A 27,800-nucleotide genomic window follows, 5' to 3' on the forward strand; every position below is an offset into this window, starting at 1 on the left:
TAAGTGACCGACTGTGGCTCTGGTCCAAATATTTCAGAAACTGCTGATCTGTGCTGGGTCTTTCCAGCACAATCATCTCTGGTTTTTACAGAGAAACATCCAGTGAGCGGCTGTTCTTTGAGTGGCTGCTTCTAGACGACAGAAAGGCGCCATTAAGTCAAATAACCACTTGTTACAACTAAAATGTGCAAAAGATTCAAACCAATTTTATTTATATAGCACCAAATCACAACAACAGTTGCCTCAAGATAAAATCCACCTTTCTCATACCAACAATGAGCTAAATTTATCAAATTCAGTCAAATTCAGGTTTTACGCACTATAACTTTAAACTAGTGACTGGTGTTTTTCCCCATAGATTTTTCTATCATTTCTATCATATCTTCAGTAAACATCCATGTTTTGTATGGCCTATTTTAACATCTCTGCAAGCAAAATGTGTGTTTCTTTGAAGGAAAGAAAACAGGAAGCATGTTTCAGTTAACAACCTTTATTGATTCCCCCTGCATGAAATACAAGTGCGGATTGTCATTGGATGGTTGCCAACTAGTTAGAACAAAAAGTAAAACCCTAAAACTATCACCATAGAGAAATATACATAAAAATATACCTCTGGAAAACTTCATATAGACATTTCCTAACAGCTTATAGTCAGGGCTCAATCAGTAGCAATAAAGACTGGTATGATGTGAACACAGAAGAAAAAACAAAACAAAAACAAGGCCCTGCCCCATCTCACCCAGACACTGGACAGACGGTCATGTTACAGGAAGTATGGCTGACGTGGGGAATGTAGGTTAATATTGCTTTACATAAACACAAGCTAGGTTCAGATTAGCTGGATTTGAACTGACTGCAGACAAACTGAATTCTTTGGCGTTTTATTCAGAGTACTTAAAACCATAAAACCAAAGTCTGAAATGGAAAAAAGAAATAAAAACTAAAAGCGCCTGCCTTTTAACCGTTCTTGCATATAGGATAAGCACCTGAAGAGTCCCTGCTTGTACCCCGATGGCGAGCTAACGTTCCTCTCACACAACATGCGTCTGAAACTGGGGTGAAAAATGGACACATTCCTTCAATAAGACTTGAGTGTAAGAAGCATTCGCACTCTCATCTTGAGGCACTGAAAACCCAGTTTCGATCAACACTTTAGGCGGTGCTGAAGAATCTGCGGGACTGAACGAGCGTCATTTCCGGCCTCTCATTGCACCTTTATCATATTTGAGTCACAAAGCCGATTGTTCTGTTCTCAAAATGTGACATCTCCAGATCAGAAATGCCTGACACGAGTCTGCTCAGCTTGTTTGACAATTACGTCTTTAAAAAAAACGCACAAATTATGGCTGCTCGTCACGTTCTATGAAAACCAGGACGCTCAGACTTAAATGTCATCGCAAATTGTGAGGATCTGCTTCTGTGAAGTGAAGCCGTCTCTTTCTCCAGCTTCTTAGCAACTCACTGACATAATTAGTGGGCGGGGGAGAGGTGAAGGCGATGGCATTGAACAGGCTCGCTGCTTCTTACTGCAAACACTAACAGAGTGTTTCCACATTTGTAGCTAAATCGTTTAGAGCAGGAAAAAAAAAAAAGAAGAAGTGTGAGTGACGTGCTGGAATGATGCCTCGACACATTTGAGGAAGATTAAAGAAACGTTTACATGTGTTTAATGCTAAATGTAACAGATCATCGTGTATATTATAAAGTAAAACCATACCACACCCCAGGCTTCCCCCATCAACACAGCTTTAAGATAAACAGCACACAAAAACACAAAAGTCTCCTTTCTGCAACGTTACAAGCTGTCAGGAGAGATATGTTGAATTTTAACATCCTCCTGGATGTCCAGCAGTTGGTTGTCCTGTCAACCGCAGCATAAACAATGTGGCCAAGAGAGGAAGCAGGAAAGAAAAAGAAAAAAGGAAAGAAAAAATCCCCACGTTGCATGTGACAACTTAGTTCAAGCTATGCTGCTTCTTCACAATACGGTTATCTTCAGAGAAGGGGAGATAGGAGGGTGAAGCAGCAGTGTCTGCGCTCTCTCGCACAGACACGCTGCCGCTCCTGAACACCTCCTTAAAATAAGTCTAAGAAAAAAAAAAAACGAAGAAAAAAAAAGTGACACCTCGTAGAGGAGGGGGAGGAGAGGTGTGTCAGAGGGAAAGTTGAGGCAGGTTCGATTGTTTGAAGAGGAAATAAAAACGGTGGAAAGGAGAGGAGAGGGGGGTGAGGGTGGGAAAGGGAGGCGTCAGGGATAATGTGACAGTCACTCCTCGTCAGAGCTGCTGCTGTTCTCCAGAGAGTAAACCATGAAGGCCAAATCAGGCCGGGCAGGTACCATGGGGTTACCCGGCTTCACCATCTCGAAGCCCATGTAGTGGAACGTCTTGATGATGGACACTGGAGAGGAAATGAGGGAGAACGCTCAGTGTATTTGTTGAGGTAACATTTAAGCCCTAAAAACTGCAACCAAATCAATTTTGTGCCAACTCCACGTCTCAGAATGTGAAGCTAAACATCTCATTTTTTTTCCTATGTCTATATCTATTTATCTATCTATCTTATTTCAATAGCAACACTGCTCCATTTAAAGATCTGACACAGGAACACTGGATATTCTATCCATTTTTCTGATAATTCACTGGAGAAAACCTCAAAAAAGTAGTTTTTGTATCTTTTAAGGAGCTGGGATATACTGCTCAAACCAACATATGATAAGGTCTCCTTTTTATTTACACTGAGACTCACACCAGCCTCATATTCTAGCTCAGATTCCTTCTTTAATACTTTTCTAATATAGGAAAATATAATGGAACTGCAAATATTAAATGATCTGAGTTGGAGTGTTAACCTTGACTCTAAGTGGTCCAGTCTTTGTGCATAAGCACCTCTCAGTAAATGATGATTTCATTTATTTAGGCCAAAAAGTCATCCAGACTCACCTGGCCCTGTGTGAAAAAGTAATTGTCCCCTAATCCTAATAACCGGCTGTGCCACCCTTGGCAACAAAAACTGTAATCAAGCGTTTGTGATAACTGGCAATGAGTCTTTTATGGCGCTGTGGAGGAATTTTCTCCCACTGATGTTTGCAGAATTGTTTCGGATCCACCACACTGAGTGGCCTGTTTAAGATCATACCAAAGCATAGGGGGCTTTTTTTCCCCCTTAATAAATGAAACCATTTAAAAATGTTGTATTTACTCTTGTTATCTTTGTCCAAACGTGTAACTGTTAAGAATACACAAAAAACTAGTAGCACTGATAGCGTATGAATACTAGCACTGTATTTATACACTCTTACTATTGGCTGTACACCTGGATAAGGTCTCTGCATCAGTATACAGTGGTTGGCAAAGGCAAATCGTGCTTCAGAAAGAACAAGGGAAGTGCATTTTAAAATAACAGGAGCTCTTACATCGATCCTCTCTGTTTTTATGGAACCACAGGAAGACGTAGTTAACTTTGAGCTTCTCTTCTGCAAACTCAAGCAGCACGGTGAGCCTGTGGATGACATGAACACAGAGATACAGAGTCAGCCGCTAAGCGAGGGAAGAGACGAGCGGGGATGACGCACAGAATATTTTCCCCCCCCCTCTTTTATATAAGCACTGCAACTTTACATAATAATGCAGTGGCAGCTGCAAAGCTGGCTGTTTTTAGGACTGGCAGGGTGCCTGCACCAGGCAAGGTTACTCTGTCCCACCATTGATTACAGACAAAGACAAAGCCAGGCTCTAGAAGCAGAAACTTATTAGCACAGCCTTTTAATTTGTAGTAGATTTGAAGCACCATGATAAATAGCTTCTCATAAACAACTTACATCCTGGCATAAAACCTGCTCTGGTGGAGAACACTGGGACAGTATGTCAACATTTCTAAAACTAGACCAACATAAGAAATGTCCCATTTAAGCAGCTTTATGACCCAGAACTCCAGAAGAAGAAGAGCTTGTGTTTTGCTCGTTTTTCTGCTGGACTCAGTAAAATATGAAAGATTCACAAAAGCCATTTCTGTCTTAACAGTGTCCAGTTTTTTCATGTCACGACTTTGTATTCATTAAGCAAGAAAAATTGTTTCGAAAATGCCAGAAAATGTACTCTAACACAAACAATGACAGGTTAATGAACCTAATCTTGTAGTTTCCAACAATAACTAACAGTTCAAATATAACAAAATGTAGAAAAATGTGTCCTGTGAGGGACCCAAACTCTCCTCTCTCCAGCCTCCAAACTTAAACCTGAACTTCCATTGAAACTAAAAGTGGAATAGGAAGAGGCAAAAACAATGTTTTGCATTATGCTTAAAATGCTTCTACACATCTGAGGCAAAGCTGAAAATGACTCAGAAATTTCTTCCTGATGAGACAGTTTAGAGTTTTAACAACAGCAAATAAAAAGCAGGGTGGCTTCTTATTAAACCACAATAAAATGAGGAAAGTTGGAACTTAAAAGATCGTCTTATAAACTCTGTTCTCCTTTATTAAAGTCACATTTTATTGTCAAAGAACAGTGTTGGTCAGGTCTGGCATTTTGTGCTTTTCTAACAATATCCCTCTTGAACTTACCCCTCCTTGCTGCCCTCCACCAAAGGTCCAGCAGGAATCTCCAGAAAGAGGCTGTCTCCTGATAGAGCTGTATCCCAGGCGGCTGAGCGGCGCTCGCTCAGCTGGTAGTGGAAGCGGAGCAGAGTAGAGCTCCCACTCACTGAAGAGGCCTGAGTCACAGTTAACTTTTCATCCTGGAGGCACAGGGAGGAAGAAGAGATTTAGAATAGATCCTAATCCAGCTTTGTGAAACCAGAGTGAGATGCTATATGATACACTTTCTAAGGACAATAAACACAAACACCACCCCCACCCGGTTCCTCCATAAAGGGGCATATTTTCAAGCTCCTACTCTGTTTTTTTGGGAATCTGAGTTCTAGCAGGAATATCACATCCACGCGTACACATCTTTATCCTGGCTGTGCATGCCAACGTTTTGAAAGTTTGAGGGGTGAACGAAAGCTGAAACATCAAACTGCAGCACACGCCTCCAGCTGTGGTGTCACTTTTGGTGCGAGGGTGAAGCAGCAAGTGTAAACATGCCAGGAGGCTGAAAGCTTGGCAAAAGTCTGAAGAAGACTTCTCTCTGTCTGAGAACTGTGCTGAAATGAAACCAGTTAAAGAGGAAGTGGTTAAAGAAGCAGCAGACAAGTGTGATCTTCTGTGAACTAGCAAACCATTTGTCTTTACCAACAAGTTAGTGGCGCACAGATCTTTGTTTCATGAAACTGAAACTAAACCAAAGCATGGCAAACAGCAAAGGTAAAGTCTTGGTTCGTTTTTTAATAGCTGCCCTTCACAGGATGCTGTCCATTTCAGGACCTTTGATCAGCAGCGTCACTCTAAATAGTCATGCATGACTCTCGTGTGCCGAAATAGAAGTGAAAGTGTGAACGCGTTCAGCATTCTGTGCTGTTGCTGAAGCAGTAATATTAGAAAGGGCTGCACACTCTGCACAGATGAAGATGTTAATGACAGTTTGTGACTGATCTGCCTGATCCTAAAGCTCTAATCCTCCTGAGAGTCAGTTACATGTCTGGGGAGCAACCTGACATACACACAAACACTGTTGTTTCCTCTCTATTGTTTGTGAGTTTGTGTGCAACCCCACCCAAGAAGTTCACAAATATGAGACAGCTATAAAAGTATACATTTTCACTTGGGTGCTTTTTTTGTGTTCTGCATGGCAAACATACCATTTGAGCATGTCCGGGGGAGAGAGGACTACAATAATTTTGTTAAATCCACTGTAGGTGCAGACGAGCAGATTAAAGGATTTTTTTTTAGCTTTAAATAAAACAACTTTGGGAAATGAGGGTATAACTCGTTAGACAGGCGCTCCTGTGTTTGGCTCAGTGAGTCAGAAATGACCTTGAGCGGTGAAGCACTTAACAGTTATGACAGAAAAGCTTATAGTGAATTACAGCAACACGTGCCAACCCTTTCCCCCAGTGTTTACCCCCTAAACCCCATTCAGTTTTATTAAACCCAATTTAATCTGAAATAAAGACCCTGATGACTAATGTAGGACTCTCACCACAGCAGCATTAAGAGGCTGATATTTTGCATGCATTATGGCAGCGGTCCCCAACCTTTTTTGCGCCACAGACCGGTTTATGCCCGACAATATTTTCACGGACCGGCCTTTAAGGTGTCGCGGGAAAATACAACAAAATAAAACTAGTACCGGTACTGAAAAAAAAGATGATTTATTCATAACACACGTGAAAAGACCCAGGAAAACAGAGTTAACGATAAAAACGATAACAAAATAACGCTGAAAACCGATAAAAACCCTGAAAACCACACATTTCACACCTGAGCCTCAACTCTCGCGGCCCGGTACCAAACGACTCACGGACTGGTACCGGTCCGAGGCCCGGGGGTTGGGGACCGCTGCATTATGGCACCACTTTGCATGTGTGTTGGTTAGAGTGGCCACACGTGGAGAAGATGATTTACAAAATTGGACTATAGCTCTGTGTGAAATATTGAGGACCTTCACCTTGTGCAGTAGCACGCCGAGAGAGTGATCCCTGACCGTCCCTCGCCCACCCGGGATCTTCAGCTGTGGGTGAGGGGCATCAGGAGCACCACAGAGGCCCCGGAGCCTGAGGGATGGAGCATGGCATCAGAGACCCCCCTAACCAGGAACTGCAGAGAGAAGCATGGAGAAACATTTTTCAATACTCGTGTAAATTAAAAAAAAACAAAAAAAACAAAACAATTTTGTATAAATTGCCACAAAATAGTGAGATGGAAATGTTTTCGAGACATATGTTTCCTGCCTTAAAGTTCTTGTTTACTGTGACTGTACTTCACAGAAACTTAAATGAAGAGCTGCAAACCTGCCAAACTAAACTGGATGGAAACGATTGGCGCTCTTCGATCTACCCTTATACCTGACAGAGCAAAACAGAAACCATCAGCGAATGAGGAGAAACCAGAGTGCATTATTAAAATCTGCAGAGTGACTAATCACCAAGACCACAGCTAGATAAATGAAGTTTTATGGGAATGCTTTCACGCACTTACAACACTGCAGGGCATCTCTAACTCAGACAGACAGAAGTGAAACTTGGGCACTCATGACTAATGGCTAATGATCCACTGCTGATGTAAACCTCTTAGCTTGTTACTTCACACACACCTTATTTTAACTTCATTAAGCATGTTCATATAACTAGCAACTATGAAGCACCTGTAGCAACAAGCTCGCAGAACGAGATTTAGCACGATACTGCCCGCTCGTTTGTTGGATCCATTTAAAGCCAGGGATGTCAAACCTGCTGCCCAGGGGCGAGAAGTGGTTACTGGAAAGCCTTGTGAAGTGTGATTCAGCATTTAATTACTCAACACGCTTAGTAGACACACTGGAATGTGGAAAACCTGACACTGCTGACATTTATTAATTTTTTTAAAAACGTATTCTACCTCAGAGATGTTAGGCTCATTAAAAATGAGGACGCTTCATTCCAACTTCTGATCAGATATCAGTGTAAAAATCCATCAGCTATAATCTTCACTGTGAAGAATTATGCCTGATGCTGCTATAAACATTGCTTTACTAACTTTACAAATTAAAAGCTAAAGAAATAATAAAATATAGCAGAATAATGAGTTGAACAGGCCTGATATAAATGTGGTAACATTTTTGCATTTGTCTCACTTACAGCAACCAAATATTAGCAACGCTTTTGTCTTTTCCTGAGGCTCCTCACACAGTCGGTATAAATGAAATCAGCTTGTGACAGGTCATGTTACTGCAAGCACAACAAGCATTTCCCAACAAGTGTCACCAGTGTCCTTCTACTGTACTTCACGCTGTTATAATGAGCTACTTCAAGGTCATCTGATATTTGCTGTGCTAGTTTCTCTTCATTCAGTAAGGCCTCAGTCACACAGGCATAGAGTCTGGTCTGCAGCACCCTGGCAACCAGTGGTTGCTATGGAAGAATGAATTCTGACATGTGATTACTGGAGGTTGCTAGCAGTTTCTGGGTGCAACTAGTTGTAAAGATGGTGCTTCGCCAGAAACCCAGAACTGAACTTTGCCTTTATACAGTTTTCCCCATATAGGTTCTCATGCATGTGGCCAAATAAAGTAAGTTTTAACATTTCTTTGAGGTTTGGAAAAAAGAGAAACTTAAATTACATAATTAAACATAGCTTAACAGAAACTCCTACAGTCGTTTTTGTATATTTGCATCAAACTCAGAAGCAGAAACAGCCTGACTGCAACACTGTGGCCTTTAACCTGAGACTCAGTGGTCTGCATGGTTATATATAGAAAGTTCTTCACTGCTTCAAACCTGTTACCACAATTCAAAGTAGAGCAGGGCGATATGACCAAAAGTATTTATCACGATATACATTTGAAAATTTGCGATAACGATATAACTGACACTACAGGGAGTGCAGAATTATTAGGCAAGTTGTATTTTTGAGGAATAATTTTATTATTGAACAACAACCATGTTCTCAATGAACCCAAAAAACTCATTAATATCAAAGCTGAATGTTTTTGGAAGTAGTTTTTAGTTAGTTTTTAGTTTTAGCTATTTTAGGGGGATATCTGTATGTGCAGGTGACTATTACTGTGCATAATTATTAGGCAACTTAACAAAAAACAAATATATACCCATTTCAATTATTTATTTTTACCAGTGAAACCAATATAACATCTCCACATTCACAAATATACATTTCTGACATTCAAAAACAAATCAGCGACCAATATAGCCACCTTTCTTTGCAAGGACACTCAAAAGCCTGCCATCCATGGATTCTGTCAGTGTTTTGATCTGTTCACCATCAACATTGCGTGCAGCAGCAACCACAGCCTCCCAGACACTGTTCAGAGAGGTGTACTGTTGTCCCTCCTTGTAAATCTCACATTTGATGATGGACCACAGGTTCCCAATGGGGTTCAGATCAGGTGAACAAGGTGGCCATGTCATTAGTTTTTCTTCTTTTATACCCTTTCTTGCCAGCCACGCTGTGGAGTACTTGGACGCGTGTGATGGAGCATTGTCCTGCATGAAAATCATGTTTTTCTTGAAGGATGCAGACTTCTTCCTGTACCACTGCTTGAAGAAGGCGTCTTCCAGAAACTGGCAGTAGGACTGGGAGTTGAGCTTGACTCCATCCTCAACCCGAAAAGGCCCCACAAGCTCATCTTTGATGATACCAGCCCAAACCAGTACTCCACCTCCACCTTGCTGGCGTCTGAGTCGGACTTTCAGCCTTTCTTACCTTGGCCATGTCTCTGAGTATTGCACACCTTGTGCTTTTGGGCACTCCAGTGATGTTGCAGCTCTGAAATATGGCCAAACTGGTGGCAAGTGGCATCTTGGCAGCTGCACGCTTGACTTTTCTCAGTTCATGGGCAGTTATTTTGCGCCTTGGTTTTTCCACACACTTCTTGCGACCCTGTTGACTATTTTGAATGAAACGCTTGATTGTTCGATGATCACGCTTCAGAAGCTTTGCAATTTTGAGACTGCTGCATCCCTCTGCAAGATATCTCACTATTTTTGACTTTTCTGAGCCTGTCAAGTCCTTCTTTTGACCCATTTTGCCAAAGGAAAGGAAGTTGCCTAATAATTATGCACACCTGATATAGGGTGTTGATGTCATTAGACCACACCCCTTCTCATTACAGAGATGCACATCACCTAATATGCTTAATTGGTAGTAGGCTTTCGAGCCTATACAGCTTGGAGTAAGACAACATGCATGAAGGGGATGATGTGGACAAAATACTCATTTGCCTAATAATTCTGCACTCCCTGTACACAAAATACTTTACAACTCCACAACTTTATTAGTGCAAAAAAAACCAAACAAAACCCATGAATGTATTTTCACTTACACAAGCAGCTTTTTTTAAGTGCATTAAAGTTATATAAAAAATTTGCAGTGCAAATGTAAATTCCTTGTTGACAGTTTAACCAAAAGGCATTTCCAGTGGAAATTGTCCAACATATCCTCAGCATAACCATGTATAATATCCACAAAACTTAAAAAGGTTATACACATACAATACGGTAATATTATGTTGAAGCACAGTACGTATCACTCCGCGAGGCTCCTGCCTACGATAGCCGTAATGCTCCGACAATCCATCAAGCGGTGCGGCTTCGTAGCTTAGCAAAGTCGTACTGAAACATTTGACAAATTTCCGAGCGCCGTGTACGACATAAAATCGTTTCGAGGTCAGTAAACACAATCAGAATTCATACATAAGGCACACGGGATTATAAGGGGCACTGTCGATTTTCAGAAAACTCAAAGGATTGATTTTAAGTGTGCCATATTTTCCAAAAAATACGGTAATAACAACGGCCCACTAACATGCTCTACCAAAAATAGTGCTTTGTTGTGTATCTGATGGACGAAAGCTAAACCAGTTCCACACCACTGAAGTTGCAGCATTTTTACAAACCAATTCTGGTTCATCCGTTTCATTAAACGCTCTTCTCATTCAGCGTCGCCGCCATGTGCATATGTAAACAAAGGCACTGCGCATGCGCGTTTTACCCAGATTTTATCGCGATATTTCATTTTCTTATCATTGCCTAACATTATACCGGTATTACCGTGAACGGTATGTGATATGGCCCAGCCCTAATTCAAAGTAAATTAAAATCACAAATGTCTGAATATCAATCATGTGATGCAAACCAGCTACAAACTCTTAAATTGCTCGTATTGAGCTCCAGTTCATGGACTCTCCTCCACGGGCTGTTTGTTTACAGCGAGTCTGTCACTGACAGAATTAAAGCCGATGATTTATTACAGCTTCAAAGAGCCACCACATGCAGTGGAGGGAATGTATCATAAACAAGCGCATGATCTGTAAACACCTCTGCAAATAGCCTTCATGGCTTTCGGAAACAAGCATGGTCTGCGTTTCGAGTTACAGTCGTGCATCTCACACCAGACGTTGGCAGACGGCCGGCGCTGCCAGAGTCGGGCTGGGACACGGGGAGGGCTCCCGGTCCTCATGGCATCAAACTTTAGGTAGACAGCTATGCAACAGCGCCTGACTCAATTCTGTCCCCGATTGCCAGTGAAACCTGACACGTTCTCTCTTAAACATGCATCAGATGGACTGATCTGTTTGCAAGTATACACACATATCCAAGTCATGTGCAACAGAACAGTCACATGTATCAAACAAGCATGTGCCTTTCATGAGAGGGAGGTGCCACAGTTTCCCTGCAGACCAAACAGGTTACCCCCACGACCTGATGTACAGAGCTACAGAGCAATGGAAAACAAAGCGTATTATGCCTGTTCATGTCTGCTGCACACACCCTCTGTTTGCTCGTCTCATTATTTGTGCTTAGCTGTGCACAGGAAATGTGCCAGTGCATTATAGTGGGTAAAATTTTAGGACCCTCTAACTGGAGGTTACTCAGTTTCTTTAAATAATCGTTACGTAATCTATAAAAATTGGTCATAGACTCTTCATCAATAGAGCATGTCGATTCCACAGAAACAAAACTGATACCGACTGTATTTGGGTCAACAGGTAGGACACAGATGGAGGGAGAGAGAGCAAGATGCCAAGGCAGGCTTCTTTTTCCATCTTCCCTTTCAGACAGTCTGCCCTTGATGGAAATGCCAGCTTGTTTTGAAAGCCAACGCTCTTGTCCTCTGACATTTCAGCCACACTCTAAACACCCTCCTCTACACCCTCCTATCCCAATATGCCACTCAAGCTGAAGGGCTGTGGCCTTTAGTCGTCTCCCAACAAATCACAAGTGACAAAAACGCCATTTAGTTTACATTTTTCCAGAAGGTTGACTTTATGCTCTGTAGACCATTAATGTGAAGACTGAGCACGTTCACAAGCCTGTGCTGCATTAAGTTGCTAGTGAGGATCATCTGTGTATTGCAGAGAGATGCGTTATCATCATTTTGGCAGGACTGGTGAGAGTATGTTTGTATTCAAGAGAATTTATTATTTTATTTTTAAAGCGGATGAACGCTTGCACTGCCAGTTTGCGCTTCCTGAGGTGCAAGTTGTTATGAGAACTGATTCAGGTGAATTGTTTCACGGGGATGAATACCTCGGGTTGGACAGGCAGTTGATCCAGAGTTTGGCTAAAAGCCAAAAAACACACAACTCAACCAAAACAGGAAGCTTTCTGGCAGGTCCTCCAAGAAGCCCAAGACACACCAAACCAACTTTTAACGCTGTAATTACAAGATTAGTCATGGAAAACGACTCGACTCAAATCCACACTGAACATAAACAAGCTTCCTGGCTCCAGAAAAGCTTTGGGAAAGGGCTTTAGGTCTTACACATGGACAACTATTTACTGTAGGAAAATAAGGACAGTCCTTAGACTTTTGCCGACACCAGTAAGTCTGTCAGAGCAACATGTCGGAGAAATATCGAGAAACAGGAAAGGCACACGTGCTCTGAAACGTCAGCGTGAAAGGAGGCGTCTCTGCCAAAACATAGAACTGACCCCTGCACCTAAACTGTATGTGCTGAAGCGGTGCTAGAAACTTCAGATTTAACCCAAGATTCATTTTAAATGGTGTATTATCTATATAGATGTCTGTACCCCATTTCTCCGTAACAGTTGGACCAATCTCAATAACCTTTTCTGCAAACATCATGAAAAACAAACCTGAATTGCGATGATTTTCTGAGAATGCGTTCTTAAGTTCTGTTTGTTTCACATGTTACTTCCCTACGTGCGCAACTTAGCAGTCATCAAATTGTTGGTCAAGTTACTACTGAATACAAAATGAACCTTGATTTGTTTTGGCTCTCAGACTGTTAAAAGCAATCTGGGCTGAACATCTAAACAGTCATTTACTGTAATCTATCAGATTGTCCCGTGTCTTAAAGGTAGAGCTATGATACTCACAAGTCTTATCTTGCACAGTATTTTTACCAGATTTCCTTCCTGGTTTCAGATATGCTGGAGTTACGGGTATACCATCTCTTTTCCCATCTCACTGTCTAAAGTGCTTGAAGCTCAGAATATCATACAGCACTTTGTGCATTACAGTTATGTGTAAAAAAATAAATAAAAAAAAAATTAAAAATTAGCTGCTCTGCTGGCAGCAGCCCCTTCTGTGTTTCTGACTGGTCATATGATGTCACACCTCCTCTTATAGAAACTACACTGGGAAATCATGGGTTCATTTATCGATCACCTTTGTCTGACTGCTGCCTTCAGTTCTGATTTTAGGGTGGGAAAGCCAGAAAAGTGAATAAATCCTGGGTATGTTGAACATGTTTCATAGTAAAATCATCAGACAAACAGTGAAGTACAGTGGAGACATAAATGTAACGTTTTTGTTACTCAGGAACACGACACATAAGGTCAATATTTAACCACAGTTCAAAACAGAGCTGAAGGACACAATCCGAACAATCAGAAGATTTTAGCTTGTTATATTAACAAGATAACAGATATATTAATGAATGCATCTGCTGATGATAATGACAGGATGTGCATTTGAGATGAGATATGCATTCAGATACAAGTGTAAAAGCCTGTATCTGCACTAGCAGCTCTGCAACACTGAATGCAAGCATTGCAGTTGCTTAAAGATGACCCATTATGCTAATTTTCTGCTCCACATTTTTTATTGTTGGATTAGAGTACCTTTGGATGATTCACAGTTTAAATAATTCTTATTTATCTCACACCGGGCCTTGGAGCAGCTCTACAGTTCAGTGTGAAACACGATGTCCTGGCTCCTCGACCTTCAATCCTTAAGCAACTGAGCTATTTTAACCAGAAAAATGACAGTGGGGCCATTTATGTTTTATACAAATCATTATTAAATTCTATCTTGATTTATCATACTTGTAGTGTTGTCTTTATCCATGACAAATGGTCTTAAATGTTCAGAATGACATACAAAACTGAACCATGACTAAAGGGAAAAGTATGCATGCTCATGCCTGTTGTGCAAGCAGTTTGACATAAAACATCAACTTATTTATCCAACAGCAAAAAGGGTGTTTCTGCTTCAAAAGACTTGAGGGCATTTGTGTATTGGATGGGTATCTCATTAAGTGCCTGCCTTTCTGCTACTACAGTATTTCTGTGGCTGACAGAGAGCGCACAGACTGCAGCTGAATCAGAGGGACTTTGAGACCCCTTTCATGACAGAAAACACCAGCAGCCACTTTATCAAACCATATCTATAATCAGACCTTTTACTTTTGATTTCAACTACAGACCTGTAAAGTTTTATGATACAGTCACAGTCACAAAAATCAGTTGATCTACAAGTCAACAGACCAACACAAACATCCACCAAAGTATTTGAGATTGTGCCAGCAGTCAAAGGCATCTACAGGACCACAAGTTCTCTCAACGATATACAGCCGCACAAGGTGAAATCAATACCAGCCATGCAAGTGGGGCTGGTAACAAACCTGAACAAACCATTGGTCCTAATATGAAGCCTCAAAATAACCGTTTTTTCCCCGTCACCATCATATCTGATGAGACATAGGTGGATCTTCGGGGTGGGGCTGAGAACACAGAAAAATAAATACTACATACACATAATTTTATTGACACTTGCAATAATAATATATTTATTAGTGTAGGTAAAGGCAGAGCATTTTCCAATGAGCCACTCTCACTGACATACTTGCATATTTGAAATGTGAATCTAACGAAAAAAGGTGTCCGCAGCTGCAAGAGCATAATATCCAGTGACACCATAAATCAAGAAAATGCAATAGCTAACAACTGACTGCCACTAGCCAATGAGCATATTGTGGATAATCCAACTTTCTGACATTTAAAATGCCCAAAATTTAATGAATCAGCTTTTTTTTTTACTCAGTGTGACCCCCCCAAAAAATGACATTAGCACAGGGCTGGGCAACTCCAGGCCTCGAGGGCCGGTGTCCTGCAGGTTTTAGATGGTTTTAGATGTGTGATCCAACACAGCCGATTCAAATGGCTAAATTACCTCCTCAACATGTCCTGAAGTTCTCCAGATGCTTGGTAACAAACTAATCATGTGATTCAGGTGTGTTGACCCAGAGTAATATCCAAAACCTGCAGGACACCGGCCCTCGAGGCCTGGAGTTGCCCACCCCCGCATTAGCTGGGGGTGTAATTAAGCTGTAATTAATAAACAAATTAAGCAACCTTTCTCATCACAATCTCCATCTTCAATCTCATGCTTAGTCCAGCCAACAGTTCAAACCCTGTGGGTAACAGGCTGACAGTGACTGTGGTAAAATACTCCATGCTTAAATCTGAGAAGCGAGCACAAGCAAAGCAAAAAAATAAAAATCTTGCGTGACAAATTAAGAATAATAACTGCTACTTATTACTGCTAAATGACCTATGTGATTAAGCATTTCATCTCCAACTGCTTCAAAACCATCAATGTCTGTTTCATGCTGGCAGTTAGGAATTCGTCCTGTTTATGTAACCAACTCCCTGCGGACAACTATAAAACCGGCGGCTGTTAAAGCCAGATGTCAGCTGATGCTGCTTGGCACAGTTTTGGCTTTGTTACGAAATATTGAACATGACTGATCCAGGATATACCAGCAAACAGCGCAGAGCCCAGAACCACTGAATTAAAAAGGCACTTAGTGCACTCAGGTAGCACAGGTTAGAAAGTCCAGCCGTTTCAGAGTGAATGCACTCCTAGACACTTTCCACATGCAGATTCCATTGATTCTTGGGAAGTGAACCAGGGGAGAGAATGGGGTTATGCAACTGCTCTAATGTAGGCCAGTGCATGCCTTCTGCTGACAAGGCCATAGCAGTCAGAGAGCTAATATAGTCACTGCTCTGGCTCACAGCATCAATGGACCTCTGCCTTCTCCCTGCTCTGCGTGTCAGATGATAAACACACAGGACAAAAACAGGCCTTGTTTCGCTCTCTTTTTGTTTGAGGGCAGAGGCATACAAAGAAAACACACAGGCTACAATTAAATGCTGCAAATGCTCATTTAACCAAAAGGTCAAATAGTTATTTAACGTCTAACATTGTAATCACTCCCAACAAGGGTTAAACAGGTGGGTGCTGCATAACAAAAGACAAGACACCAAATCCCTGTAGGACTATGATGATGCAATAGCAGGAACATAAGGTGCAAAACACCACCAGTGTAAACACTCACTGAACAGCCACTGTACTACACACTCCAGATAAAGTGAAGATAATATAATTCTCTTAGCGCTTGCATATCACTATGCACACAGAGGTGGGGAAAACCAGGCACAAACAAAACCACACACGCTGCCACTAATTGTTATTTTTATTTTTGATAAAGTCAAAATAACTGTCCAGACTTCCCACAGTTCAGTGAGACTTAGCTGACACCCTGGCAGTCTACACAGAAATAAATCAGTGCATGTGTTGGGTAATAAGGAAAAATATCAGAGTTCATGAAAGAAAAACAAGAAGAAAAAAAAAACAGTAGTATCTCCAATACATGGTTTGTCCACCAGAGAGCACTGATTATTTTCCAGCTAAAAGGCATCTTGCTTCCTACAAATCTGCTCAGTTACTTAATAGTAGGTGAACTCCCCATTAGGAAAAATGTCATGAGGTTCCCCCAATAAAGACCTTATCAGCTTATAAAACGAGATGTTTCTATTATTCAATTAAAACAGTGATATTATTAGAAGTGGAGGAAAACTAAGTCATCTAAATGATTCCAGGATTGGAAACAGCAAATATCCAAATAAATAATTAGCTGGAAAAATGCCTTCAATAATCTGTTAGGGCTACTAACTTTCTACTGAAATAAGGTGAGGAGTACATTACATCCGGAAATGTAATCACTTAAGGAGTTGGATTAAAAAATTAATATGAACTATATGAAATCTGTGAACCAACTAAAATAGTCTGAGTCTGGCTGTTTGTTTGTTTTTTTAAGAAAATTTCACAGTTGGAGCTCATTAACTTCTAGCGACTAAGGAAGAAACACTAAGCACAAAACACAAATTTAAAAAAAAAAAAAAAGGTGCAGATGCAGGCCTATATTTCCTATATTTTCAATAACAAGAATCAACTTGTTTGCTCCCGGAAGAAAGCTAAAAAGTGGTGTAAGGGGGCTTTCACGGCCTTAAAGACCTCCACCTCCAACAATAAAACAGCGTACAATTGAATTCACGTATAGCTCACAGTTAGTGGATGCTTACCTGCTTTATACAGCGGGAAAAATACCGTGTAAATGTGGCATAAAGCAGCTTTAACACTGTTAGAAACGTCTGGGTGAACTTGTCCTGCTTATTTTTTAAAGACGGTAATAAAATTCGCCATTAACCTGCTCGGTAAATATCATAAACCTAAAACCTTCAGCTCCTTGTGTTTACAGTGGCTCGACATCTGTCAGGGGAATCATTTCTAGATGCTTCCAGCCTTGCTAACTGAGCTCCGTGCTAACTAGTTGGTTGTTTGTTTGTTTTTGTTTTACAAACTAAGCGCCTTTAACACAGAGACAGCGTTAATATGAGCAGCTGACAGCAGCGCAAACATCTGCTTTCAGTATGTCGATAAAGAAAAACAAACATCCTCATACCTTTCCTCGGTGTTCAACATGATGGCTTCGAGGAAACGCGGATATTTACTTCTTTTATGACAACCGAAGCAATCACTGTTCAACAAAAACTCCGCAGATGTATTCACCATTCGGGGACTCGGAGCAAACTTGGTGTTTGTTAAGTCTGTAGTTCCACTTTCTGTAGATGAAACCACCATCCGACGGTACAACTACACTGCTGCAGCCCGCAAACGAAACACGGCGCTTTTATAGTCGCGCGAGGCATCATGGGTATTCTTCGCAGGTTTTTTTTCCCCCAGCTCAACAAAAACAAAGTGAACAAACCGACAAAAACAGACTAAAGCGCCGAATAAAACTAATCACGGATGAAATTAAATGAGAGTCGTGATGTGTCATTTCTGTTTCTTTGTTTTTATTCTGCTTCCTTCCCTTAATTCACCTTTTTTGTAAGACATAGGCCAAAGAGCCGAGGAGCAATTTTAGCAATATTCCTCAAGTTTTCTCACTTGTTACTTATCTTTCCTAAGACATTTTAAGTTTTTCACATATGGATGTTTTAAAGAAGACTTTTAACGTCCTTACACGCCTATAGATCTGTCTAAAAAGTATTCGCCCTATTTTCTTCTTTCTTTTCTGTTGGAAATTAAGCTTAGATCTTAAGAAGAAACAGATCTTAAGAAGCTTAGTGTTTCAGATCATCAAACAAATTTTAATTCTAAACAAATATAACCTGAGTAAATACAAAATGCAGTTTCTAAATAATGATTTTATTTATTAAGGAAAAATCTCTACCTACCTATGCAGACCTACCTAGCTATATATAACAAGTGATTGCCCCTTATTAACCTAATAAGTTGCTTTGGAAACCTTGGCAGCTAGAGATAACTCTTTATTGTCATTGCACAGTCGTACCTAGTACAATAGTACAACGAATTACTGTGCAATGACAGTAAAGAGTTATCTCAAGCTGCCAAGGTTTCCAAAGCAACTTATTAGGTTAATAAGGGGCAATCACTTTGTCATATATAGCTAGGTAGGTCTGCATAGGTAGAGCAGCAGCTAAGCGTTTGCTTTGCAGGATTTTTTAAAACTCATGCCAAAGCATGCAACCAGATTTCCTGTGCAGGCCTCATGACAGTAAAATTGGAAAAAAAAGTCAATGAGTGAACAAGACTTGCGTGGAAAAGTTGACCACTAAAGGCTCTTCTCTCTAAAAAGAACAGGTAACCTGGCATAGGTTTGCAAAGATCAGTTCAATTCAATTCACTTTAATGCAGATTAGTTTACATTGCCAGTGCCAAATCGCAACAACAATCACCTCACGTTGCTTTATACTGTAAGGTACATCCTACAGTATTCTGGAGAAATTCTTAACAACCAAGCCCCCTTATGAGCCATCACTTGGCAACAGTGGGGAAGTAAAAACTGCCTTTTAACAGGAAGACACCTCCAGCAGCAGCAGGCTCAGGAAGAGGCGGCCACCTGCTGCAAATTCTTCGGGGGATGAGGGGAAAGAGAAAACAAGAAAGACAAGAGGAAAGAAATGATCCCTGATTTAAAAAAAAAACAAAACAGCAAAGGGAATAAAAAACTAAAATTTAAAAATGTCTTCTCTGAAGTCTCACCCTCCAGTGTATGTGTAAAAATGATTCAAACAAAAGTGCTCATCAGATAAGAAGCTTATTTTCGTGTTTTCCGACAGCTCGCTCAAACCAGTTATACCGCAAAGGTGCACCCTGACATGTAAATAACACTGACGTTAAAGGTAAAGCACGCACACTGTAGCAGGTTCTCTCCTCTCCTTGCCCAGCCAGTTACATAAGAAGCACACAAAGAAAAATTCTCCAGTTTAACATAAGTAACCACTATTTTTTCCAACCAATGACTATATTTGCATTAACCTCCTAAGACCCGAACTCTGCATTTTAAATTTTTCTTTGATATTTGGGCATATTGGGGCCCAATTAATGTAAAAACAAAGAATTACCAGATTTTTTTTTTTTTAACTTATTGTTGTTTTTATGAAAAATCAGAGCCACATATGAGGATATTCGTTTAAAATTTTGATAGAACAGTAGCAGTATAACGTCCTCGTAAGTGGATATCAGGCCCTTGTAGAGCAAAATTGAGTATTTTGGTCTAAATAACCCAAAATGTGATGTTCACATATGTGGACGCCAGGTCCTAGGAGGTTAAATACGTTTGCTTAACCAGTAAGCAGAGGGGGAGTTTGAGACATCATGACATATCTCACCATCAAAGTCCCTCTGGAAACATGTGCTAGTACGAGCTGGTGTGCAGTGACACTTTGAAACTCCATCGGATTTAAATTTGGCCTTATAATAAAGTCTGGGGTTAGAGTTATTCAGGTTAATTTATTAGGGTCAGGTTTCACTCATCCAGTGTGTATCCTGTCTGAAGAAATTAATGTACATTTATAGACTAGACTAGAGCATATCTGTTTTTAACTAGTTATGATGCCTCTACATTTACTTAAGTGCAGGTTTAAAACATTTGCCTGATAATATTGTGGAATATTATAGTTTAAAATGTAGTTTAAATGTCCTTCAATTATCTTTATATACATTTAGTATTTCTTGAGTTGTTTTCCCAAAGAGACTGACCAAAACTCTTAGTTTTTATTCTTTTTAAATCAATACTCTTCAGGATTACCTTATTCAGGCCCTGACTAAAGTTTCTGCTTACAAGCTCTTTTAAGAAAAGAAAGTCACCGACTTTACACACAGGCAAAATGCAGCGTTGCCAGAATTAAACTAATGCCTTCTTGGATGATACTCCTCCCCGATCTCCTGCACTGCAGTGTATTGCAAAACCACAATGATTAAGATTAGTTACAAAGATGAATCAATTTGAACAAATAATATCACACAGTCTAGCTGGCTGAACACTGTTCACACTCTGGCAATTGAACTCTCATTCTTACAATCGTAGTCATGCTTTGATGCACACACACACACACACACACACACACACACACACACACACACACACACACACACACACACACACACACACACACACACACACACACACAGACTGAAAATACAGTATCATCAACAGCTTTAGGTCTAGAGTCAATAAAGCCATGTGGTAACGTGGGATATAAGGAGATCCTACTTGTCATTGGTGCAGATCATGATGCTCCAAATCACCCTAGAGCTGTACATTATAGATGACTTTGACCTCTGACCCCTTCTGAAGAAAGAGACAAATTTAACTTACACCCCCTTAAAGTGACGGCAAAGCCCTGCTCTTCCTGTAAAAGTGATAGTCTGTCCCTCTCAGTGGTCATCTTGGCCCAGTATGAATCCCAACATAGACCCAGTTATGTAAGGAGGAATGGAAAACAGCTCCTGTGCCAAACAGATTATCAGATTAGTAACAAGATAGTTGCAGCCAGGCTACTTGATCCTGGCACATCACAGCGTTACTGTCGGAGGTCCGGCCTGTCTGGACGAGCAGAGGACACGGGGGGTCATTGCCCCCCGCCAACCACCATGAAACAGCTCTGTCGTGATGTAACCGTGTGCGAAACCCTGTTGTGGAGTCCCTGTGGTGTAAATGACAGTATCCAGAGCATTTTACGGCACGGCTCATTGCTTTTCTCAATAAAAATTCCAAGAAACACTAAATCTGAATGTTATATAAGTTGTAATGGCATTAAAGTGAAGGCAGCTTAAAATGTGGAGTTAAAATCTCAAGTGTGAAATTTATCTCTTAGTCTTTAGCTCCTCTTCTGTGAGTGATGGAGATTTAAAAAGAAAATTATAACCCACTAAACATGGCTGAAATAGCATAACATTGTCTCCTTGGTCAAACCTGTTCTGGGTATGATGCCACAAACAGGGTAAATGGATGGATGCTGATGTTGTTTCCCATGTATAATATTAACTGATCAGAGTGTGTTTACATTTCGCTGTAGGTCATTTTTCATTAGTAATGTCTGTGCTTGTATTGGGAGCATTTATATGTGGGCTCATGAATGAATTTTTCCTTTGGTTCTGCGTGAATAAGTGACAGATGAGCAGAATTTTACTTTGCTCATAGAAATTTGAATCAAGGAGTAGGAAAGCACTGACGCGGGATCATCTCTGTTTCTTTTTATTGGCTATATGTTTCTTTATCTTTAAAATTCCAAACTCAGTGATTAGGTAACTATGTGACATTACCATGCCCACCATTTTGGTGGTGGCAGTCTATGGTCACCTAAGTCTAAGTGCATAAGGCCAAAGTCACACCGGCCTGGGGAACAGTCAGTGACCCCCTGACTCCCTGAGCTTGGTTCTGCTGTAGGTTTGCTCCTGTTAAAAGGGAGTTTTTCCTTCCCACAGTTGACAAGTGCTTGCTCAAAGAGGGTGATCTGATTCTTGGTGGGGGTTTCTTTGCATTACAATTTAAGGGGTCTTGAGGTGACTGTTGGGATCAGGCACTTTAAAAATAAAGCCAATTAAGGTGCCGGTTTAGTTCAGTGAGCCAGCAGGTGACCAAACCTGCTGTTATTTTGTTCACGTCTGCCTCCTGTGTCCTGCATTTGGGTCTTGCTGTACATTTTTAAAACATTAATGAAAGTATCTTAAGCAAAAGCAAAGAAACCACACACATCTGTGGCATTCACGCTTACATCCTAAGAAATAAACATTTGAGTAATAAAAACATAGATAATATATATCAAACATGCTTTACAATATCGATCAGGCTTATAAATAAATCCATACTGTAATGAGACCCATAGACTGATGGCCTATTTTTTGTATCAGGCAGAAGTCGGACGCTTTCATTTCTTTCACGCTGAGATGGCAAACAAACACCCAGGCAGAGCTCAAATTCTTGGCCTCGTTATTTGTAATGCAAAGAAATGCGCTGGGACACTTTTCCCCTACTGACCTATTTATGTTGTTTTCTGACTCAAACACTGGTGGGCTGCAGCTGTTTCCACATGACAAGCTAAGAACCAGTGTGACTTTATGGGGAATGTGGCAGAACAATAAAGTTTAGAGTCACACTGATTAGTGGTTCAACCTCACTTGCACGTCGTGTGTTTGCAGCTTCAGTTTAACTAAACAAAAGTTCAGTCTTTTCAGGTAAAAACAGATAACTAACAGGAAGGTGAAGACAGAGGGAACAGAGTTAACATATAAGATGACATTAGCATACTAGATTGAACTGTTCCTGTTTCACCACAGACTGCATGAACGATGACATGCTAGTCGCCCCCTGGTGGCGGAGTATAGTCTCTATGTTAGCAGCTGGAAATTACCTCAAATATACTAGATTTTGCTAAATATAGTGAGAATGACAGATTAAGTTCATTTTATCAGTTGGTCAAATGTTCAAATTCCTGATTAGATTAGAAAGAGTTTTGAGAACATACAGTTTTTTTCAGTAAGTTTTGTATTTTTTAAAGGATAACTTAATAAGTTGATGCTAATGTTACAGTTAGCAAGCAAAAGTTCATTGACTAGCTTAACCGCCTTCATTCTGACTCCTATTTTATACTCACTCTTTTCACCCTTGTGAACTGTGGCATGCATTTCTAGTGAGCCAGGTTGAAGACACTAGAACGTGGTTGTGTTAGTCTTAAATGCAATTTCAATTTGATACACTACTCAAAAAATTAAAGGGACAGGTTTTAATCAGAGTGTAGCATCAGTTCAGCTAACCTCTTAAGTCCTGAAGTGATAATCATGCCAGTTTATTAGCAGACGGGGTGCCATTGCCACAAGATTTGTTGTGTCTCCCACTAAAATTTCAAGATTGTTCAAGATTCCAGGAGATAGGCAGCACTCGAGGAGAAGGACCTTAGAAGGTCCTTAACCCATCAGTAGGACCGATATCTTCTTCTTTGTAAAAGGAGGAACAGGATAAGAACAACCAGAGGCTTGGTGGTGAGTCAGTGATGGTCTGGGGATGTATATCCATGGAGGGATTAACAGATCTCTACAGGCTAGGCAATGGCACCCTGCCTGCCATTATCAGGATGAAACCTTGCAGTCATTGTCAGACTGGGTCCTGGGTTCCTCCTGGTGGACGACAATGCCTGGCCTCATATGGCAAGATGCAGGCAGTTCCTGGGGGATGAAGAAACCTCATTCAGTGGACAGACAGACTGGTACTTTAGGACTGTTTAACGTGTGTTTAGAAATATTACATTGCATAATATAGAAAGAAAACAGGACATGCTTGGGGTAGATTGAAGCTTATTGGAAGATTTAAGAAACACAGGAGAGACTTATATGACATAACCAAAAAAAGTACTATATTAAAATACAAAAAACTATTTTCACGTTTCTGTCTTTTATTTGACGAAAACATTCGCACAGCAGCGAAAAGGAATCTGAGCCTGGGCTCAATCTCAGATGACCTTTAAACCTCTTAGTTTGCAGGACAAAATGTCCCTCCACTGACCTTCATCAACTCCGGTGCAGTATCACAGAGTTTCATATGAGAGTCTGACTGAAAAACAAAGCACGTCTCATGTTTCAAGCTGTCGTCCTGATGCTGTTTGAGACCGACACTGCTGACGTGGTGTTTCACTCCTCACACTAAAGATAAAGGGGTAGATCTCGTGAAGAGCTCGGGACACTCTATCTCTGCTTTGAGGATGAAATATTCAGCAGCAGCTCAGTGGGGAGTGAGTACTGCAGCTACAGGAGACTCCTCCTGCTGCCAGATGTTGAAGTTTCAGAATGAAAACAGGACCAATCACAAGTGGTTTTCTAGCTCAGGGTGTTTATGATTCACATAACATTTACTTGACTATTAGCATTTTGCATTTTGACTAAATTTGCAAAAAATGAAGAAATACACTAAACAAAAGACAAACTAATATAACCCTTTAAAAGACACTACAAGCAACAACATAGGGATTAAGCACTGTATATAGAAGATGTACGTAAACGCTTTTTTTTTAGTAATCAGCCAAAATGTTCAAAGTTACTTGAAATAACTTTAAATCAATTTCCAGACCGTAATCCAACTTCCATCTTCCAATCAAAACACAGCTGAAACCATCAAAGTCAGCTTCTCAGCCTGCATCAGAAAACATGATTTTGTACAATAATTTCTCATGTTCCTTTGTAGGTGTCTCAGTAGTTCAATGTGGACGTGGCTAAGTGGGAAACAAAGAGGTTGCATGCTAACAGTTGAACTTACACATTCACAGATGGAGTAGATCAGCTATATATATTTTTTTCATGGCAATAAAAACACAAGTTTCCGTTCTGACCTGACGTCTGTAAACACTTTTTTACTGAGGTTATGGGCTCATGTCACTCATGTTATGTCATATGGAACAAAAATTTAGTCTAGTTTGTAAATATTGGTCATACTATGTTTCAAAATGGATCGTTATCATTGGTTTGATTAGAGGATTTTTTTGTTTGTTGGTTTTTTGTGGGTTTTTCTTTTAAACCAAGATGATGACAGTGAAAACACCAATCTCAAGGCTTCAAAACGAGAGTTCAGAAATGAATGTCTACAATCCACCTGTTTATAAATGTTACTCTCAGTTGCTCATGAGTTACTGTACTGAAATTCTTTGTAATTTCATGATCTCACATTGCAGCCTGCACAAGGATCAATGACCAAGTCAGATCAGATTATAGAAAATATCCTGATTATACTTCCATATGCACGTTGTTTGGAGGCAAAAAAAATCAGAACAGTGAATTTATGTACCTGTCAGGGTTAGTGCCTTTAAACTTGTTATCACAACCTACCGAACAGACAAGAATACAGCTAATGTCTTAACGCGATTGTGTTCTTGGACACACAGGAATGCAAGCGTGCACGGATAATCCCTGAATAAAGTTTTGATCTAATTAAAGTTTCCATTGTTCCTCATTGGCAGCGTCCCATCTTTATGGGCGGAAGATTTACTTGTGTAGGGTATCACAACAAACACAACGACTCTATGAAGTTCAGGTTCAAATATGTAACTTTCCTCATTTTCTATTTTTTCTTTCTTTTGTCTCAATGCGTCGTCTGTGTTTTTTGGGATCTTGGGACAGCATTTCTTGGAGTTTGGATAAGAACTCCGATCTTTGCCAAATCTTCCGTGGAAATCATGATGACAGTGATTGTTGTGGGCGAGGTCCTCGTCAACAATGGAGCAGAGCGTGTAGGCGTCCGCAGGAAGCTGTATTTGTCCGCTTTTGTTTTTGAGAAGATGTTTCCAGAATGTTCTTTCAGAAAGTCACATGGGCTGGAAGCTGCCATCCAGAACATGTTATGAAATATACAGATTTTTGATGGTGTTTGACCAAGGGTGGGACGGCTTATATAAAGTAAGTGAAAACACTCGAATCCAAACATGATGGTTGCAGATTACAATAAAAATCTAGCTAACACAGATCCACTTAAAGGCTTGTATTGCCATTGAATCAAGGCTATATGTTGGCTGACGTGAAGCAGTACACTCCTGTCATTAAGGTTCCTTCATGCTCAGGATATTGTTTAGATTTTTTTTTAGGTTAAATATGACCATACCATGAGAATAAAGGCAAAATGAAGGGAAATTATTGCATTTTAAACACTGCATTATTTAAACTAATATCAATATGAACAAATTGCTTTTTCTATAGGAAACAACCTGAAAATTGAGATTTTATGACAAACACATGACTTCTCATAAATGAATGGTGTTGTTATGTATTACTTCCAAAGAGAAGGCACCACTCAGGAAACCAGTGGATTGGATGCCCCAAGTGAGCGAAGAAGAGTATCTCAGGAGGATCTGACGGTTGATTTTTGTGATGTTAGCAGTAATGTCTTATCTTAATGACCTTGTAGTACCATATCACCCTATTAGAGCACTTCGCTCTCGCTCTGCAGGCCTACTTGTTGTTCCTAGAGTATTTAAAAGTAGAATGGGAGGGAGAGCCTTCAGTTTTCAGGCCCCTCTTCTGTGGAACCAGCTTCCAGTTTGGATTCGGGAGACAGACACTATCTCTACTTTCAAGATTAGGCTTAAAACTTTCCTTTTTGCTAAAGCATATAGTTAGGGCTGGACCAGGTGATCCTGAATCCTCCCTTAGTTATGCTGCAATAGACTTAGGCTGCCGGGGGATTCCCATGATGCATTGAGTTTTTCCTTTCCAGTCACCTTTCTTGCTCACTATGTATTAACAGACCTCTCTGCATTGAATCATATCTGTTATTAACCTCTGTCTCTCTTCCACAGCATGTCTTTTATCCTGTCTTCCTTCTCTCACCCCAACCGGTCGCAGCAGATGGCCGCCCCTCCCTGAGCCTGGTTCTGCCAGAGGTTTCTTCCTGTTAAAAGGGAGTTTTTCCTTCCCACTGTCGCCAAAGTGCTTGCTCATAGGGGGTCATATGATTGTTGGGTTTTTCTCTGTATCTATGAAGCGCCTTGAGGCGACTTTTGTTGTGATTTGGCGCTATATAAATAAAATTGAATTGAATTGAAATTGAATTGAATTGAATTGAATTAATGTGCGTGTTGTGCCATACTGTTGTGATCAAGCAAGGGTGAGCCAAATGGTGGAGCTCTCAATTTACCAATCCATCTTATGACAGCTTAATTTTAATGGAGAGAGACAGAATATCAAAACGTGATTCAGTACTTGGTAGAGAAATCCTTTTTGGCCAGCACAGCAATGAGATGTTTCTTGTAGTTGCTCACCCGGTTTGCACACATCTCAGGAGGGATTTTGAATGATTCCTCTTTACAGAAACTCTCTGAATCCTTTAGGCTTCTTGGCTTCCACTTGGCAACTATAAGCCTCGTCTCCCTTCACAGTTTTTCTATAGGACAGAGGTCTGGAGATGGGCTAGGCCAACCCAACCTTAATGTGCTTCTTCTTTAGTCACTCCTTTATTGAATTTGTGGTATGTTTGGGGCCATTGTCATGCTGGAAAACCGACCCATTATATGGAGAGATTATATCTCTCCATCTTCATTGGAGGACCTCCGGATCCAGCTGGAGGGGATAGAGTGTTAGTCAGAGGCCAATATAGAATACTCTTACCAGTCCACCCACACATTAACCCTACTTTGAATAAGATGAAAACAATGGATGGATTACTAGTTTCAAATTATGACAAATCTGTCATCAAATTAATGCCAAAAGGAACTGATCCCACTGCTCAGGTTTGCTCAGGACGTTACCTTTATGTGACAGAACTGATCATCATGTGCTTTGTGTTGCTGAGAGCCTCACTCTTCCGCCTTTGCATTCATACTCA

General features: G+C 40.6%; 1 protein-coding gene across 1 annotated transcript; it reads right to left on the minus strand.

Moving 5' to 3' along the window:
• Positions 1-474: 474 nt before the first annotated feature.
• oaz2a (ornithine decarboxylase antizyme 2a) lies at positions 475-17,817 on the minus strand. Its single transcript, XM_026175190.1, is given in 6 exon segments — positions 475-2,400; positions 3,416-3,501; positions 4,565-4,737; positions 6,549-6,629; positions 6,631-6,697; positions 17,592-17,817. Coding segments are annotated over 6 exon segments (720 nt in total). The 5' UTR covers positions 17,771-17,817; the 3' UTR covers positions 475-2,266.
• Positions 17,818-27,800: the final 9,983 nt, after the last annotated feature.

This window comes from Astatotilapia calliptera, chromosome 7, assembly GCF_900246225.1.
Source record: "Astatotilapia calliptera chromosome 7, fAstCal1.2, whole genome shotgun sequence".
NCBI classification, from domain to species: domain Eukaryota; kingdom Metazoa; phylum Chordata; class Actinopteri; order Cichliformes; family Cichlidae; genus Astatotilapia; species Astatotilapia calliptera.